The 15990-nt window shown below is 37.4% G+C and overlaps 1 protein-coding gene across 4 annotated transcripts in view; it reads right to left on the bottom strand.

Moving 5' to 3' along the window:
* The window catches only part of ATRNL1 (attractin like 1), a 773536-nt gene that overhangs the window by 84586 nt on the left and 672960 nt on the right, over window positions 1-15990 (bottom strand). The window contains exon 30 of one of the 4 annotated variants that reach the window (XM_087432665.1): window positions 13-110. The exons of the other annotated variants lie outside the window; for them this stretch is intronic. Coding sequence (XP_087288791.1) covers window positions 28-110 — 83 coding nt within the window. The 3' untranslated portion in view covers window positions 13-27. Of the gene's footprint in view, window positions 1-12; window positions 111-15990 lie in introns of those variants that run through there. 4 annotated transcript variants of the gene reach the window in all.

Below are 15990 nucleotides of genomic sequence, written 5' to 3'. Positions count from 1 at the left end.
AGGGGGCAATCGTGAAAATGACCATTCTCACCACCTCTTGTCTTGTTTCTCCCAGAGTTTTTCAGCATGCTGTTCACCCATTCTTCCAACAGTCCCTGCTTTGCTAGATCCTGCACAAGAACCATTTTCAGAGATTTAGAACTAGAGAAATCTGTGTCCCGGATGTTCAAAGGGGTGTGTGTGTGTGTGTGTGTGTGTGTGTGTGTGTGTGTGTGAACTCATATGCATAGGAACCCTCAGCATGTATTATCTATTCTTAATCCATTGTCTGCTTGGTTAAAATCCTAAGGAACACAGCCAGAGTATATAGTTTATATCCTAGAATACAGTGAGGATAGTTAATAAATAAACAGAGACACACATACATACAAAAATTCTAGGTTAAGTAAGCTTTTGAGGGCTGGCCCAGGAACCATATAACCAGGTAAATATAATTTCTATGGGAAAATATAGTCTGTAGTTTATAAATTAACTTTTGGAATATGACCCATTTGTAGAAGAGGCCTGAAAAATAGTTTTTAACTTTTCGCTTTGAAATAACTTTAGACTTACAGAAAAGTTACAAACGAGTACAGAGTTCTCATTTGCCCTTCACCCAGCTTCCCCTAATGATAACATTTCACATAATCACAATATAGTTATCAAAACCAGAAAATGAACCTTGATATAATACTATTGAGTCATCTACAGACCTTATTTGAATTTCACCAGTTTTCCCATTAATATTTTATTTCTGGTCTAGGATTTAATTCAGGATCTCCCTGCAGGTAGATGTCATTAGTCCCTAATCAGTGTTAATTCCTCAGTCTTTCATGACCTTGACACTTTTAAAGAGTTCTGGTCAGTTTGTCTTGTAGACTGTTCCTCAATTTGGATTTGCCCGATCTTTTCTCATGATTATACGGCTGTTATGAATTTAACAAGAGTACCACAGAAGTGATGTTTTGTTCTTTTCATTACAACATATCAGGGGGTTTACAATTTCTATATGTTTTATTACTGGTGATATTAACTTTGATCATTTGGATAAGGTCATGTCTGCTACATTTTTCTACTATAAATTTATTTTCTCCTTTGTAATTAATAAACGTCTTTTGGGAAGATACTTTGAAGCTATGCAAATGTGCCGTTTTACATTATATTTTCTCTCATTAATTCTAGATTCTGTCAGTGGTTCTGGCCTGCAATAATTACTACTGTGGTATTTGTCTAATGGTGATTTTTCTATTTACCTTATTCTTTATATATTAATTAACTAGAGTTCTACTGTAAAGAAGTGCTGCCCCTCCTCTCCCATTTATTTTTTCAAATATGTATGTATGTTAATATGGACTCATGGATATTTAACTTATTCTTTGAGTTAGAATCCAATAGTATACTTATTTATTTTGTTGTTCAAGTTGTTCCAGCTTTGGCAATTGGTTTTTCCTTCAGGTGAGCTCCTGTGTCTTTTCAATATGTCTTCATAATTTTTTGAACACTTATTTTCTGGAACCATAAGATGTCTCAGGCTCAACTTGCATTTTCCCTTCCTAGCCTTGGAGTCAACCATTTCTCCAAAAAGCCCTAGTTCATTTTATTGAAGAATGGTGTCAAGAAACCAAGATATAGGTGCTAAGTGTGTTTGTTGCTATTGAGGTATCATTGCTTCCAGGCCCTCTCAGTGGACACAACTAAGAAACTATGCATACTAACCATGTATTTCTGTATTTTATATATATACATGTTCCTGGATGTGAATGAGTTCATAGTGATCCCTCTAATTCCAATCCAATACCACAGAATTCATTCTACCCTTCTCACTTTCCTCATATGTATTTTTTTTTCTTGGACAGTGAGAAACCCAGCTCTCGTTATCCACAATGTATTTACTTCTTTGCTCAATCCTAGCAGAGACACAAAGAAGTGTCAGAATTGCTAATCCATACTCCTGTTTCCAGAAGAAACAAATGTACTAACTATAGCACAATGTTTGTATATAGTTCTTTTTGCCTTTAGCCTTATGGTATACAGTCAAAATATTATTTTCCAAAGTTATTTAAGTTGCTCTTTTCTTCCCTACCCCCTCAGTGTAGTTATGTTATTCATTTGTAATACATTTAGCTTCTTTTCTTATGGTTTTTATTCCATTTTGGGTTCCCCACATCCTGATTTTATTCATTAGTTCATTGAGTATGTCAACATTACAATGTTGCGAAGAGTTGGAGGCATACAAAAGGCTTGCTCAAAGAAGCATCACTTCTTCCTCATTCCTACTACTCTATCTCTTAATTCCCCATTTTTATACTACATTCCCACCCCTATCCTGTAGCTAACCAATGTCATTCACTTTTGCTTTGTCTTTCTTGTAATCTTTTGCAAAATTGAGTAGATACCTGTACATTTTTTTAAATTTCCTTATTTCTTACATGAAGGATAGCATATTCTGGATATTCTTTTGTACTTTATGTTTCTCACTTAATAATATAATATACTCTGTAAATAATTTCATATCAGGTCATAGAGATCTTCCTCATTCTTTTTGACAGATGTGTTGTACTCCATTTGTGGATATACCATAATTTATTTTACTACTTCCCTATGTATGGTCATTTAGGTTGTTTCCAATATGTGATTACAAACAATGCTGAAATCAATTACTAATGCATATATATTTTCACATTGCTAGAGGCATATTTGAGGGTGTATTCCTAGAAGTGGGATTGCTGGGTCACAACAGTACAAGTGTAATTTTGTTAGATATTGCCAAACTCCCCCCAGCAGGGCTGTACCAGTTTGTGTTCTCACCAGCAACGTGTTGTCATACTTCGTAATTTTCACCAACATGATGCGTAAGAAATGGTATCTCAGTATTGCTTTAATTTGCATTTCTTAGAAATACTTTTAATGCAAATGGAAAAAGGAAGTTGAGGGGAAGCTCAGATGGACAGACAAGAGCTGCATAAAGAGCTACAATGGAACTTGGAAGTGTCCTAACAAGACTACAAGTCACCTAAGAAGCCTAGGAAAAGATGATGATTCTAAAGTATTGGAGAAACTGAAAAGCGTTAATGAAAAGACTAAAGCTACCCACTGGAGATATAAAGGGAAATAGAACATAATCTGTAATGCACTAAGCATAAGATAAGTTTAAAAACATTGACTTGTTTTTACCTGCAAGGGAAAAAGCTAACAACAAATAATGCTTAAAATAGAGAGACAAAGTATTTGAAAAATCTTAGTCTTAAAGAACAACTGTGATCTAAAAACCAGCATCAAGGGAGATAGAAGCCATACAGCAAAGCAAGAATCAGAAGAGGCTGTAAATGGATGGTCCAAACAGTAGAAGCAGAGTCTGGTGACTCACACCTGGGCCACCAAGAAAAGTGGTAGGGACTCTGATCCTACTTAAAGCACGAGAATAAAGAAGAGCCTATGAAACATTCATTTTTAAGAATAGGAAAAAAGGATGGTCTTAGAAATGATCAAACAATGATCTTATGAATGACCAAACTATCAAAGGAAGATTTTTATATATGGAAAAAAATAACAAAAGACCCAAAGAAATCTGTTAAACATAGAAAAATCACATATGGCAAAATGACTAACATGACTTGTGACAAACAGGTCTCCAGGATGGGGCTGAAACGATAGCCCTATTTAGTAGTCAGGTATCAGCTGTTTTAACCTCAGTCAAGTTTTCAATTCTATTTCTTAAGCCAAATTTTAGGCCAGAGATCAAGGAGGTTTTTTCATTTTTAAAACCTGAGAAGGATCTAGAATTAATTTATAGTAAGATACATGTAAAAAGTACGTGGATAAAATGCAGTAAAAAGATGAATTTGCAGCCAGCTTAAGAGTTGGACTCCAGGAAGTTAGCATCAATAAGTACAGGTAAGACAAAGGGGGAAAATAAGTAAGCAAATATATTGAGTTTCTCTTATGCTCTAGGCACCACTTAGCCCCTAGAGATATAATGATAAATAAGGGGAAAATCCCTGCTTTTAGCTTGTTTGGGTAGAATAGAGACAGTGTAATAAAAATTTTACAGTAATAAGTAAAAAAAACAAAGTAGTGCACTGAGAATGAATAGAGATGGGGACAAGTTTCACAGAGGAGGTGACCCTTGAATTAGAAATTCTCTCAGTGGGAAAGGGGAGGTGTGGGTGTTAGTGTGTGTTGAAGGATAGTCCAGGCAGAGGGACTGGTACATGCAAAGGGACAGAGGTATAGTGTATTTATAACAAGTGGTATTTTAAAAGTCATTTTGGAATCCAGCAGTGTGAGGCATTTAATATCTCCCTAAAATTATCATATTTGCAGATAACAGAAATCTGGCACAGAGCATGAGAATGGTGTTTAGAAGGATAGGATTAAACTTTAAAAATGACCTTGAAACATCAGAGAAACTGAAATTAACTGCTTCCTTTTCTTGTGCAAAAAAACAGTGGGTATAAATACAAAATGCAGAATGGCACAATAGATCAGGAAGGGTCAGAGGAGTCCTACTGAACTATAAGTGGGAAAGTAACCAGAGGGCAGGGCAGCTGGTTTTAAAAGAGATTAGACATTGAGTAACAAACAGTGAGAGTAAAGTCAGAGAGAGCCCCCTGGACTCTAACACTGGCCCTGCAACCTAATAAATGGTGGACTCTAAGGTACTTCCTTAGTCTCTTCGAGTGAACCTCAGTTTCTTCATCTGTCAAACAAAGGGACAGAACTACCTCTAGAATCCCTTTCTATTCCATGGTTCTCGAGCCAATGATATTTGGGAAGGTTGAAGAGCATTCTCAGAGTCATGACGGGACCAATGTTGGACGACATAGGCTCTACAAGGCGCGATGGAAGGACTGGGAGTAGGCATTGAAACTGAACTGAGGGCTGGGAGGTGATTTCAAAACTGACTTCTACCACGTGATGGATTATTATAAGGACCACAATCAGCTGTTCTCTATTTCTGGAAAGATAAGAACAAGAAGAGAACAAAAAAAAATGGGATCAAATTGCAGTGAAGACTGTTATATAACAGAATGAATTAGTCCCGGAAGTTATGGGCATGCCTTTTGGGAAAGTCTTTAGAAAGTCTGTCTGTCCGAGATGATTCTGGACAGGGTCACCAGCTGTGGTTGCAAACAGTTGGATGAGCCAGATGTCCTTTCAGTGCCCTTCCCATCAGTTGGATGAGCCAGACGTCATTTCAGTGCCCTTCCCATCTCTGTGTTTCTGCAGTTATATAATATTATGTATAAATAGAGTACTACCAAATCACCCCATTTATACACTTTATGTATCTATTAATATGGACAAGTTCCCTTTCCATTTTACCAGTAAAGTTTTGAATACAAATGTGACTCAGCCTCTCCCCATTACAGCTCTACATTCGGAGCTAATTGCCTCACAGATCACTTAAGGAGTCATTTTTCATTATGATGGTGAGCAAGGGGAAAGCAGATGGCACAGTCATGTTACTGATTTGATGATCCTTGCCTGGCTTGTTGAATAAATGGAACTGAATGTATGGTCACTGCATCCAGACTTTTAGGGCCTTCAAGGTTCAGTTCAAATTATGTCAGACAGCAGGTTCATGGGGTAAGAATCCATTTATTCCTCCAAGGCTTCTAAATGATGATCCCAGGGACCATGTAGGACTCCTCAAACCACCTCCTTGGAGTCCTGTGGACCAATTTAGTCTCCCAGCTCCTAAGGAAGAGGACGAGTTCTCTCACAAGTTTTGCCAGTGCTTTATTTGTGTGACACTCTGAACTTGCTGCCCATCAGTTAGGGATGTTGGCCCAACTTACATGAGTTATGTTCCTTTGCAAATAATAAGGTGGATAAAAAGAGGTAAGGTACTCATTTTTCAGACGGCCATTAACTCTTTCCCTAAAAGCCCTTAGAGAAAGATCATTCTGGCCTTAAGGAGTTAATGTAATTATAATCAATGTTTATCTTTTTTAGAAATACAACTCTACTGCTGCTGGTGCTTTCCTCCACTGGGCCTTTCATTAAGAATGAAGGAACATTGGGGCCAGCCCCATGGCACAGCGGTTAAGTGCGCACGCTCCACTGCTGGTGGCCCGGGTTTGGATCCTGAGCGCGCACCAATGCACCGCGTGTCAGGCCATGCTGTGGCGGCGTCCCACATGAAGTGGAGGAAGATGGGCAGGGATGTGAGCTCAGGGCTGATCTTCCTCAGCAAAAAAGAGGAGGATTGGCATGGATGTTAGCTCAGGGCTGATCTTCCTCACACACACACACGCACACACACAAAGAATGAAGGAACATTCACACTCAAAAATGCCTTTGCTAGATACTATGGCACTACTTTACAGTAAATGGTAAGATCTGAGTTAAATCAGCTATCAGTATAACATAGAATTTTTATCAAAACTTGGATATACTCCCACTCCCTTAGCAATAAGGGACCACTGACTCTTTCAAGTGGTCCCCAGAAATACGTTTATGTGAAAAGAAGGAATTCCCAGGGCCTTTGACCCACATTTTCTTAGCACTTTATCAGTTTGCTGGTAAAGAGACATTTTCTCAAGTCATTTAATTTTCCTTTTTGGATCTAGGGCGTTCCCTTCTGTCTGTCATTTCTGGGCCCTGGTGGCACAAAGTGTACAGTACTGACTTCTGATAACAAGTGGATTATTATTTTTCTTTTTCTGGTTAGGTTTTGCAACGTGGCATAATAAACATGAGGGAGGGTTAAAGTCCCTCCCTGCATGAGAGAACCAGAGACCTTGGTCTAGTCCCTGCTCAGCTGCAAATGCATCGACCCTAGACAAGTCTCCCCCATCTCTGGCTTGCCAGGTTTCTCTTTTGCAAAATGTGGGTAGAACTAGACGATTTCTAAGGCCATTTCTAAAGCTCCAAAATTTCTAAAATTCTCTGACACTCAGAATTGCCCATGCATCCTTGTTAAATGCAGGAGGTTGTCTTCTGCTAAATTCCCCTAAACTTATGTAAAGCAGGACTATTTAATTAATAACCAGTTCAAAGTAAAATGTCTTACTAATCGGCAGTTTTATATAGACCACGGTGTCAGCTATCATAAGAAATAGTGGGGGGCCGATTTAGCCTTTACATTTTATTCATATGCACGAAATTCTTGTTGCTTCAAAGGCAGCTTGTTTATTCCAAACAAATCTTGATTTTCCTTTTTGGCTTTGTAGGTTGATTTGTTGAGTTGCTTATCTTTTCCTATTTTTCTCTTTGACCACAGTAATTATTTACCAGTCAATTCTAGAAATATCTGAAAGGGGTGGCAGGTGGGGAGAAGAAAAAGAAAAGAAAAATGTGTTGGCTGTGTTTTCAGTGCTGGTGATCTCATTTTTCATGTCCATAAGTTCTGACTTTTTATGTGAGTTTATTTCTAAGTGCTCTATCTTGAAAGTATTTGAGTTAACTTTTAGGGTATTTCATCCACTTCTGCAGCAAGTTTAATTAACCATGTTCACTATTTCTTCAAGTTTCTTTTCCTTATTTTCTTGTTTCCTTTACACATTAATCAATTTCACTCGATTAACAATGGCAGAAAGATAAATTTTAAAAACTCAAACAGGAGGACCGTGGCCATGTCATTTCACAGTGACGCCAGGTGGTAAAAGAAAAATCTTGTGCTTTCCCAAAAAGCACATAGCTAATGGTCTTTGATCATAACCAAGTATTATCCCCCCAGCCCTGCAATATAAAATAAAATAAAATAAAAGATTTGGAAAGACCACTATGGTGCGAGATTTTCTGGTTTTAAATTCTGGCCCCAGCACTTATCTACTATGTAGCTACAGGCAAGCTACTCAACCTCTGTGAGTTCATTTTTCTCCCCTGCGAAAGAAATAATTCAAAGAATAGTAATGAGCATAGAAGAGATTCACTGCCAATGGTATGTGTTAATAACAACTACAACAGCAATTGATACTTTTTACTTGCCAGATATATTTTGTGAGGTTAACTGCCCTGAGTATAGCTAACATGTGAACATTTATTCCATAAGACTCAAAGTTATTTTCTGGTCATAAAGGGTAGAACTGAATTGTACTCTTTCAAACTTAAATAAAATGGTTTTGTAAAAATTATTATCCAAGAAAGAAATCAAAGTTCAAATCATAAAAATAGAATAACTTTATGATAGGTTTAGTACATGCTACATTGGAAATACAAATTGCTTTATTGTTTTGTGTCTTCTTTCACTAATATTCTGATTTTCTCTGAAATTTAAATCTAAACAACTAAGTTTTAACAGATATTTTTCATCAAAGGTACAGTGTTGGGCTTGATTTTAGTCCCTAAGACATGTAGCTTGAATCCTACATGAATCATAAAAACATAAAATCCAGGGGCCGGCCCGGTGGTGTAGTGGTTAAGTTTATGCGCTCCACTTTGGCGGCCCAGGGTTTGCAGGTTTGGATCCCAGGCACGGACCTACACACTGCTTATCAAGCCATGCTGTGGCAGGCATCCCACATATAAAGTAGAGGAAGATGGAAACGGATGTTAGCCCAGGGTCAATCTTCCTCAGCAAAAAGAGGAGGATTGGCAACAGATGTTAGCTCAGGGCTAATCTTTCTCACCAAAAAAAGAAAAAAAAAACTGACAAAATCCTGTCTATCAAAAATTATGGGCCTGAAGTGAAATTTTACCTAGTAAAGTTTACATTTGTGTAATATATGTCTACATACTTTCCACATATTTTTTGGTGAAAAAGTTCTATCATTTAAGGATAATTAATTTTATTAGTAAGTTATCAAGCAACTACTAAGTTCCAGGAACTTGTTAGCAGCTGGAGATTCAAAGATAAAATAAGACATAGCCACTGCCCTCAGAGAGCTTACTACCCCGGAAGAAAGTTAAGAGAAGTACACAGTGACTTTGATATGTGTTAGAAGGCAGTATAGAAGTGAACCAGTGAATCCTATGGGATTTCAGGGAGAGTGAGGTCACATTTGTGGAGGAAGGAAAGGCTTCAGGAAAGAAGAAGTGGCGTTTGAACTGGACTTTGAAAATAGGCACCTAAGGGGGAGAGGGCATTTCAGGTACAAAAAACAATAGTGAATATGACAGACAACACATGTACACTCATGGAATCATAGGAAGAAACACACATGTGGAATAATAGGCCTAGCAGCAATCACGAAAACATTCCATTTAGTCATCTTCCTTATTTTATAGATGAGGAAACTGAGCATCTGAGAGGTTAAAATAATTGCCCAAGGGCCCCCAGCTAGCCAGTGGTGTTGTGCAGGTAGGGACTGGCAAGGACTCTGTGGGTGCTAAACCTGAAAGAGGACGAAGAGAGGTCAAGGAAGACCTTACACCCTACAGTAAATGTCTGGACTTACTTCAACAGGCAATGAAAAGTCAGTAAAGGTTTATGAGGAAGGGATGGATATGATTAGAATTGTTATTTCCTTTGGCAGAAGTCCAGCTGAGAGGCAACCAGTGCCTGAAAAAAAATGGAGGGAGTAAGAATGGCAAAAAGAAGATGTCTGCCCTCTCTGCTACAGGGGTAAAATCTAAAGAGCTTCGCGATTACTGGGATGTAAAAGAGGAGAAACAGAGAAGAAGAAAAGCTAACTCCAAGGTTTCCAACTTGAGCCACCCTGAAGTGGGCATTACAAAAGCAGTAAAGTCAGGGGAGAAGAGCTGGTCTGGGAGCAGGCAGTGGTAGCAGGAGAGATGGAAGGAAATGTGAGTTTTACCTAAACAGTAGCAAATCTACGTTGAGATGCTATTGTTCAACAGGTGAGAAGTGTTGGCTGTAGACCCACAGAGCTGGGAGTTAGCTGCTGAGAAGCCCCCCTAAGTGAGTGGAAAGGGCATGATCCTAAATGGAGAGAGTGGAGAAGGATGAGAAGTTGGCTAAGGATCAAACCATCAAACCTTGGGAAATACCTACCTGCATTTAGAAGGCAGATGGAGACAATGAATGGAGGGAAGTGCTCTACATCCATTATTTCTAAGTAAATTCTAAGGTATCTGAGATAGATCAAGGCACAGAACACCAGAGGAGGGGAAAGTTTCCAGAAGTTGAGGAGGTAAGGTAGGGAATACTCAACAGTCATACACTACAGAGACATGATGGCAAGTGAGAACTGAAGGAAGGGCATTTTAATGAGTATGCTTATCACTTTGTTACTACTATAGAAAGATAATAAGCTTAGTGATCCTACATCAATTTTATTTTACTTCTCTCATAGCACTGTCTACTCTTTATTCACAGCACTTAACAAAATTTGTAATTATGGGTTTATTTGCATGACTATCTGTTTCATGTTTATTTCCACATGGGCTGTAACCTCTATGAAGGCAGGAATTTCTTCTGTTTTGTTCACTACCATATATCCAGTGCCTGGCAGTATAGCAGACACTTTTAAATATTTCTTGAATAAATAAAGGTAGCAAATGAAGATTCACAAAAACTGTACTTTGGATAGAAGATAAAATCATTTTCCACTATTGATTTTAGGGTCTTTTTAATATCAGGTAACTTTTTTTTGTCACAAAGTCATATTTATTAACAATAATCTCAGACATGTGTTCTTATCTCTGTTGTTCCCTGGGTTCTCTGCCTAATTTTGTAGTTTATTTTGCCTTGAAGTGCCCATTTTTTCTTTCTTCTTTTGAAAACATATATGCTGGATGTAAACAGTATTTGGATTTGAGGTTAAAAGGTAACTAACATGCCAGATTTTTATAACAAAGTTTTGACACAATTCAGTAGTTTTATTTCTTATTCCAGCCATTGCTAACAAAGAGAGCACTAACATTAGATCAACAGGTGTCTTTCTACAAGTGTGAAGATACAGTGGTAGAGTTATGGAAGGAAAACAGAGTCTTAAGGGACAGGAAACTCCAGAAGCTTCTGGAAAATGTAAATCAATTTTAAAAAACTGGCTTCAGAGGAAAGAGTAGAGCACTGAGATCCAGCACACCTGGAATTTGTTCCCAGTTCGTCTCTGAGATTGCAGAGGACCTTCTACCTCTCACTGGTACTATGAGATTCCTTTTACTCACTTCTAAAATGAGGGCAATATGAACGATAAACATCTTTCAAACATCCTGAGAAGACTGGGAACTAGTTTTTATTAATAAAATTATTAAGAATTTTTTTTAATTTAATGAGTGGTGCTAATTATTCTTAGTCACTAACAAGCAATATTTAGGAATAAAGTTTCTTAACTGGTCTTGAGCAGCTGGAAAGATAAGTTAAGATACCAATTAGAAACAAGCTATTTTCACTATTTACCCAAACTGGTAAGACTTACCATAATTTGTAATAGAACTGTATGGGGAGTGACGTCAGCATCATGGCAGAATGAGTTGTTCCCTTTGTCTCTCCCCTCTAAGATACAACTAAATGGACATTCATTAACCAGAGGATTCCCTGCACAGCACAACAGGGCATCTGAGAGATCCATGTGAGAAGGCACCCTGCCTGCTCAGAAGGTACCCTGCTTGCGGAGCACAGCAGCCCACAGGACTCACTGAGTGGCAGCACAGCCCCCCAGTAGGTGCCCCTCTCACCTAGCACAGCAGCTCAGTCAGTCCCCTGCCAGAGCATAGCGGCCCTGTCCACATGAGAATGACCCATCTGCCAAGCACAGAGGCCCTGCCCATGTGAGTACCACCCACAGAGTGCCTGCAGACATGCAAACTCAGAGCAGCCCTACCTGCAAGACTTCCAGCAGATGGGGTGGGATCAGAAAACACAGCTCCTGCACTCCCCAGCAGTGGCAGGTGGAATCTGTGACCTGATACTACCACAAATGCAGCAGCAAAGGATCAATTCATCAAACACCATGAAGAACTACAGTAACACTTAAGAGTAGAAGGAAAAAGTCTCCCGAAACCAATCCTGAAGTCACAGAAATTTACAATCTAAATGACAGAGAATTCAAAACAGTGGTCATAACAAAAACTCAATGAGTTACAAGAAAATTCAGAAAGACAGTTCAGTGAGTTCAGGAATAAAATTAATGAGCAGAAAGAATACTTCACCAAAGAGACTGAAACTCTAAAAAGCAACCAAACAGAAATTCTGGATATGAAGAATACAATTAATGAGATAAAAAATAATCTAGAAAGCATAAAAAATAGAGCTGATGTTATGGAGGACAGAATGAGTGAATTAGAGGACAGAAATATAGAAATGATTCAGCTAGAGGAGGAGAGAGAACTAAGATTTTTTAAAAATGAAGAAATTCTTCAAGAAATATCTAACTCAATTAGGAAAAGCAATATAAGGAATATAGGTATTCTAGATGGCGAAGGGATGGAGAAAGGAGCAGAGAGCCTGTTCAAAGAAATAATAGCTGAGAACTTCCCAAACCTGGGGAAAGAACTGGACTTACAAGTACATGAAGCCAATAGAACTCCTATTTACACCAATGTAAAAAGAACTTCTCCAAGGCATATAATATTAAAACTGGCAAATTCAATGACAAAGAAAAAATATTAAGTGTAGCAAGGCAGAAGAAAATAACCTACAAAGGAACCCCTATCAGGCTTTCAGCAGATTTCTCAGCAGAAACTTTACAAGCTAGGAGTGAATGGAATGATATATTCAAAATACTGAGAGACAAAAACTTTCAGACAAGTGAAACTATCCTTCAGATATGATGGAGAAATAAAAGCCTTCCCAGATAAACAAAAGCTGAGGGAGTTCATTGCCACTACACCTCCCTTAGACGAAACGATGATGGAAATCCTCCTACCTGTAACAAAAAGGCAAAGGTTTACAAAACTTTGAGCAAGGAGATAAATAGACAGACAAAATCAGAAAATCACAACTCTCTATCATAACAGGTTAGCAAACACTTAATTACGACATAAAAAATAAAGGGAAGGAAAGTATCGGAATAATTATAAACAGTTCAATTTAGTCACAAACTCACAACATAAAAAAGAATAATTTGTGACAACAATAACTCAGAAGGGAAAGAGGAAAGGGATGGAATCTGCTTATGTTAATGGAGATAAGAGGCTATCAGAAAATGGACTATCTCATCTACTAGATCTTTTTACAATCCTCATGGTAACCACTAAACAAAAAATCAGAGAAGAGCTACAAATCACAAATAAAGAGAAAACTGAGAAAACCATCATAAAAAACCACCAAATTGAAATGGCAGTCAGAAATGCAAGGGAAAAGAAACAATGGAAATATGGAACAACTGGAAAACAAGAGACAAAATGGCAGTATTAAGCCCTCATATATCAATAATCACTCTAAATGTAAATGGATTGAACTCTCCAATCAAAAGACACAGAGCGGCTGGATGGATTAAAAAAAAAGACCCAACAATATGCTGCCTCCAGGACATACATCTCAGCGCTAAAGAAAAACATAGGCTCAGAGTGAAGGGATGGAAGACAACACTCCAAGCAAATGGCAAGCAAAAGAAAGCAGACATATCAGACAAAGCAGACTTCAAAATAAAAATGACAATGAGAGATAAAGAGGGGCAGTATATAATGATAAAAGGGACACTCCACCAAGAGGAAATAACACTTATGAATATACAGGCACCTAACACAGGAGCACCAAAGTATACAAAGCAACTACTAACAGACCTCAAGGGAGAAATTGACAGCAACACAATTATAGTAGGGAACCTCAACACCCCACTTACATCAATGAATAGATCAACCAGATAGAAAGTCAATAAGGAAACAGTGGCCTTAAACAAAACACTAGACCAGATGGACTTAATAGATATATATAGAACATTCCATCCCAAAACAGCAGAATACAGATTCTTCTAAAGTGCACATGGAACATTCTAAAGGTAGACCATACGTTGGGAAACAAGACAAGCCTCTATAAATTTAAGAAGGTTGAAATTATATCAAGTATCTTTTCTAACCAAAGCCATGAAACTAGAAATAAATTACAAGAAAAACGCTGGGAAAGGCACAAATATATGGAGATTAAACAACGTGCTACTGAACAACCACTGGATCAATGAAGAAATCAAAGGAGAAATCAAAAAATATCTGGAGACAAATGAAAATGAAAACACAACATACCAACTTTTATGGGATGCAGCAAAAGCAGTGCTAAAAGGGAAATTTATAGCAATACAGGCCTACCTCAACAAACAAGAAAAATCTCAAATAAATATCTTAAACTACAGCTAAAAGAACTAGAAAGACAAGAACAAACAAAGCCCAAAGTCAGCAGGAGGGAAATAATAAAAATTAGAGCAGAAATAAATGAAATAGAGATTAAAAAATAATAGAAAGGATCAATGAAACAAAGAGCTGGTTCTTTGAGAAGATAACAAAATTGACAAACCCCTAGCCATAGCCAGACTCACTAAGAAAAGAAAAGAGAGGCGCAAATAAATAAAATTAAAAATGAAAGGAGAAATTACAACAGATATCACAGAAATACAAAGAATTATAAGAGAATATTATGAAAACTACGTGCCAACAAATCAGATAACCTAGAAGAAATGGATAAATTCTCAGACTCATACAACCTCCCAAAACTAAATCAAGAAGAAATAGAGAATCTGAATAGACCAGTCAAAAGTAAAGAGATAAGGGGCTGGCCAAGTGGCATAGTGGTTAAGTTCGCACACTCTGCTTCAGTGGCCTGGGGTTCCATGAGGGCAACATTACCCTGATACCAAAACCATACAAGGACAACACAAAGAAGGAAAATTACAGGCCAATATTGCTTATGAAATGCAAAATCCTCAATAAAATATTGGCAAATTGAATACAGCAATACATTAAAAGGATCATATACCATGACCAAGTGGGATTTATACCAGGAATGCAGGGATAGTTCAACGTTCACAAATCAATCAATGTGATATACCATGTTAACAAAATGAGGAATAAAAATCACATGATCATCTCAATAGATGCTGAGAAAGCATTTGATAAGATCCAACATCCACTTATGACACAAACCCTCAATAAAATGGGCATAGAAGGGAAGTACCTCAACATAATAAAGGCCATATATGACAAACCCATAGCCAATATCATATTCAATGGTGAAAAACTGAAAGCTCTCCCTCTGAGACCAGGAACAAGACAAGGGTGCCCAATTAGGCAAGAAAAAGAAATAAAAAGTATCCAAATTGAAAAGGCAGAAGTAAAGCTCTTGCTGTTTATGGAAAATACGATTCTATATATAGAAAATCCTAAAGAATCCATCAGACAACTATTAGAAATTATCAACAACTACAGCAAAGTTGTAGGGTACAAAATCAACTTACAAAAATCAGCTGCATTTCTATACGTGAATAATGTACTAGCAGAAAGAGAAGTCAAGAATACAATCCCATTTACAATCGCAACAAAAAGAATAAAATATCTAGGAATAAATTTAACCAAGGAGGTAAAAGACCTATACATTGAAAACTGTAAGACATTATTGAAAGAAATCTAAGAAGACATAATGAAATGGAAAGATATTCCAGGCTCATGTATTGGAAGAAAAAATATAGTTAAAATGTCCATATTACCTAAAGTAATCTACAGATTCAATGCCATCCCAATCAGAATCCCAATGAGATTCTTCATGGAAATAGAACAAAGAATGCTAAAATTTATATGGAATGACAAAAGACCCCAAATAGTCAAGGTGATCCTGAGAAAAATGAACAAATCTGGAGGCATCACAATCCCTGACTTCAAAATATACTACAAAGCTACAAAGTTTGTACCAGATGTTACTGGTACAAACATAGACACACAGATTAATGGAACAGAATTAAAAGCCCAGAAATAAAACCACACATCTATGGATAGCTAATCTTCAACAAAGGACCCAAGAACATATAATGGAGTAAGGAAAGTCTCTTCAATAAACGGTGTTGGGAAAACTGGACAGTCACATGCAAAAGAATGAAAGTAGACCGTTATCTTACACCATACACAAAAATTAACTCAAAATGGATTAAAGACTTGAATGTAAGACCTCAAACCATAAAACTCCTAGAAGAAAATATAGGCAGTACACTCTTTGACATCAGTCTTAGCTGCATC

This window comes from Ceratotherium simum, chromosome 6, assembly GCF_057802395.1.
Source record: "Ceratotherium simum simum isolate JZ-2026a chromosome 6, ASM5780239v1, whole genome shotgun sequence".
In the NCBI taxonomy this organism is placed as follows: domain Eukaryota; kingdom Metazoa; phylum Chordata; class Mammalia; order Perissodactyla; family Rhinocerotidae; genus Ceratotherium; species Ceratotherium simum.
This window is presented reverse-complemented; position numbering and strand designations above follow the sequence as displayed.